Genomic DNA, 3,893 nt, shown 5'->3' with positions numbered 1-3,893 from the left:
ATAGACACAAATATTCTTTAAAATATCGCAAATTGAATCCAGTAATATATAAACATAACACAATATGACAAATAATCATACTTATTCCAGTATGCAACTTTGGTTATATACTTGAATCATTGTAATTCACCTTATTAACAGAAAAAAACTAGAAAAAAAAAACACAACAACCAAATACAGTCATAGTAATCTTTCCAGGAAAAAGAAATAGGCACTAATTCATAATTTTAAAAAAATTCTTTAAACTCAGAATAGAAAGGTACTTCATACTAATAAAGATAATCTACAGTTACCCTAAGCTAACATCATAATTAATGGTGAATATTTGAATCCTTTTCCTTCAAGTACTAAAGTGTTTGCTTTCACTCTTATGTAGTATTATACAGGAAGTTCTCTCACCAGTGTAATCAAGGAACAGACATAAAGGCACACAGATTTTAAGTGAAGAGGTAAGACTATATTTGCAGACAACATGATCCTGTGCATAGAAAAGTCTGTCCTCTTTAAAAAGGCGATTATCACAAATAAGTGAATTTTTAAAAAAATGTTGAAAAATGTTAGGTCAGTATAAAAAAATCAGTTCTTCTATATATTAAGAGCAAATAAACATTGAAATAAACTACATGAGAGTAAATTCATGAAATACATAAGAATAAATTTAATGAAATACACAAATGACATTTATACTGAAAATTATAAAATATTGCCAAGAAAATTAACAAAGACCTAAATAACTGGAGAAACATGCTATGTTCATGCTTATAAGAGTCAACATTGCTGAAATAGTAATTGCACCAAAATTGATATGTAAAATTAATGAAATCTTTAGAGACCTTAATCTTGTTGAAATTGATAAGTGAATTCTAAAATCCAAAAGGAAATTAAAAAGACATTTATGTAGTTGCTAGAATAATTTTGGAAAAGAATTGAAGATTTATACTACATGATTTTAAGAACTACTGCAAAGCTACAGTAATAAAGACAATATAATTTTGGCACAAGGATGTATATATTGCAATAAAATATTTTAGAATCCAGAACTAGACCTACACATATGTCAGTTAAGATATTATAAAGCGCATAATGGAGTTAGGATTGTCTTTACCCTAAAAGGTATGCAAACAACTGGTATCTTAGAAATAAATAAACCTTGAATTTACCACTTAGCATACACAAAAAAGAACAATAGATTTTAACATAAAAGCTAACCTTACACAATTCTTAAAACCAAGGAGACATTTTCACAAACTTGAAATGGGCAACTTTTCTTTAGATAAGAAAGCAAAATCAAACCATAAGAAATTAGTTGGCAAATTGAACTTGATCAAAGTAAAAAATGATTTTTATGTCACTTCTTCAAGTGACATCATTAAGAAAGTGAAAAGGCACAAAATAGAAGAAAATATTTGTAACTGGTTTATATTTGGCTTAGGATTTATATTCAAAATATATTAACTTCTAAGCTCAATACTAAGACAAAAAAGTAAGTGAAGGATTTGGACTATTTCCCAAAGATGACATGAAGATGGCTAGAAAGCATGAGCTAAATTGCCAAATACCCCAATTTTCAGGAAGATGCAAATTAAAAATCACAATGATACATTACCTCATAGTTACAAGACTACTGATGAGAAAGTGGAGCAACTAGAATGATCATACATTAAGGTGAGAATGTAAAATGGCACACTGCAATTCTACCTTCCTGAAAGAAATAAAAACAAATGTCTACACAGATCCATGTTTCTGAATATTCATAGCAACCTGAATACTCATAACTTCAGAAACTGGACACAACCTAAATGTTCATAGGTAAATAGGCAAACATACTTTGGTGTGTCCATATAATGGAATACTGCTTAGTTGAACAAATAAACTATAGATACACGTATTGACATGGAGGAGCCTCAAAACACTGTACTAGTGTAGGAGGCCAGATCAAAAGATTATTTCCAGTGAGATTTACATGATATTCTAAAAGAGGGAAAATCATCTTTGGTGACAGTATGCAGATGAGTGTTTGCTTGGAGACTGTGTTGAGGGTATGAGACTAATGGTAAAGGAGTCCTAGAGGATTTTTTAAGGTAATAGAATTGTTCTTTGTTGTGATGGTCATTATAGTTATACAGATCCATGTAGATACATGGATACTTTTAAAAAACCACTCTATATTTAAAATTGGTATCTTTTAATTGCACATAAGTTGTCAATAAAGCTGATTTTATTTTTGTAAAGGATTTTATTTATTTATTTGACAGTGCAAGCGAGTGCACAAACAGGGAGAGGAGTGGGCAGAGGGAGAGGGAGAAGCAGGCTTCCCATTCAGCAAGGAGCCTGATGTGGGGCTGTATCCCAGTAATCTGGGATCATGACTGAGCCCACTGTAGACGCTCAATAAACTGAGCCACCCAGGCACCACAATAAAGTCGATTAAAAAAAAAAAAAAACAACTATAGAGGAGTAAAAGATTCTTGGTGTTAGGAATCCTAACAATTGACTTACCTCGAATTATTTAAAATATTTTCTAGGTAGACTGAACTTTTCCACTTTTTTAAATTTAGAGTTGGCCAAGATTTTCTTTAAGGAAATGTGAGTGTAGTTCACGTGTGTTATTTCTTGTTGGAGGATTAAAACACTTTAAGTGCTTCCCCATGCTCTCTTTTTTCTCTTGTATCACAACCAGGAGTATTTGGAATGGTAGTTTCTTCATTAACCTAGACTTCTGAGTGACTAGGATCAGCAGAAACTTCCTATTGATAAAAGAAGGAGATATATATATATATAGTAAAACTTTGTGGTTTTAAACTACTGAGATTTTTTTGTTTTTGCTTTAGATTAAAAATGACCTACTTGGGGGGTGGGGGGGTGGCCCTGGAGTAGGGACTGTGGCGGTGCGCGGGGACCCGGCGCGGTGGCTGTGGTGGCTGCGGTGGCTGCAGGACTGACGAGAAACTACCAAAGTTCCTGTGGAAGTAAAGTAGAATTTCATAAGAACATAATGGATGGAGAAGAGAAAACCTATGGTGGGTGTGAAGGCCCTGATGCCATGTATGTCAAATTGATATCTTCGGATGGTCATGAATTTATTGTAAAAAGAGAACATGCACTAACATCTGGAACAATAAAAGCCATGTTGAGTGGCCCAGGTCAGTTTGCTGAGAACGAAACTAATGAAGTCAATTTTAGAGAGATCCCTTCACATGTGCTATCAAAAGTATGCATGTATTTTACCTACAAGTTTCGCTACACTAACAGCTCCACAGAGATTCCTGAATTCCCAATTGCACCTGAAATTGCACTGGAACTGCTGATGGCTGCGAACTTCCTAGATTGTTAAATAAAATAAATTATAATAAACAAAAAAAAAAAAATGACCTACTTGGATGGACACGAAGGTTTTTCCTTTCTTAGATAACCATAATCTTACTATGTATATGAGCCCATAACTTCCTTTAGGGACTATAATATATTTATGTAGTCTTGGCCATGATTTCTCTTCTTAGATGTGCCTTGTTGGTATCTTTGTTTCATGACTATGCCCCATAATTCTTACGTTCATAGTAGTGGAGAAGGAGATTTGAGAGAAAATGGCCGAGTCAGCCAAATGTATTTTCATAACCATCATGTCCTTCTGATGGTCAGCTGGTGTAATCATACTTGTATAAACCAATTCTCAGTGTCAATTATATGGGTTCTTAAAGTGGAAACTTTTATAATATTTCATGAGTGGATAGAATTAAACAGTATTTTGGCTACCTAGAAATCATTTCTGGGAGATTATACATTTTTTTGAAAAGCTAGGTTTTCTGAGATATAAGTTATATATGGTAAAAGCCACCTTTTTTTTTTTTAAGTTTTTATTTAAATTCCAGGTAACACAAAGTGTAATATTAGTT

At 32.9% G+C, this 3,893-nt stretch overlaps 1 protein-coding gene across 1 annotated transcript; it reads left to right on the top strand.

Annotated features, from left to right (window-relative positions):
• Window positions 1-2,922: 2,922 nt before the first annotated feature.
• LOC116876599 (elongin-C-like) lies at window positions 2,923-3,368 on the top strand. The gene has a single exon (XM_032872875.1). The coding sequence runs from the start codon at window positions 2,996-2,998 to the stop codon at window positions 3,332-3,334; it is 339 nt and encodes a 112-aa protein (XP_032728766.1). The 5' UTR covers window positions 2,923-2,995; the 3' UTR covers window positions 3,335-3,368.
• Window positions 3,369-3,893: the final 525 nt, after the last annotated feature.

The sequence above is a fragment of the Lontra canadensis genome, unplaced genomic scaffold (assembly GCF_010015895.1).
Source record: "Lontra canadensis isolate GAN:19392208 unplaced genomic scaffold, GSC_riverotter_1.0 scaffold46, whole genome shotgun sequence".
Classification (NCBI taxonomy): domain Eukaryota; kingdom Metazoa; phylum Chordata; class Mammalia; order Carnivora; family Mustelidae; genus Lontra; species Lontra canadensis.
The sequence above is the reverse complement of the archived record's forward strand: the minus strand, read 5'-3'. Positions and strand labels throughout refer to the sequence as shown.

What these genes read in the sequence shown, in the direction of transcription:
- LOC116876599 (XM_032872875.1), top strand. Translation starts at nt 2,996, where the DNA reads ATGGATGGAGAAGAGAAAACCTATGGTGGGTGTGAAGGCCCTGATGCC.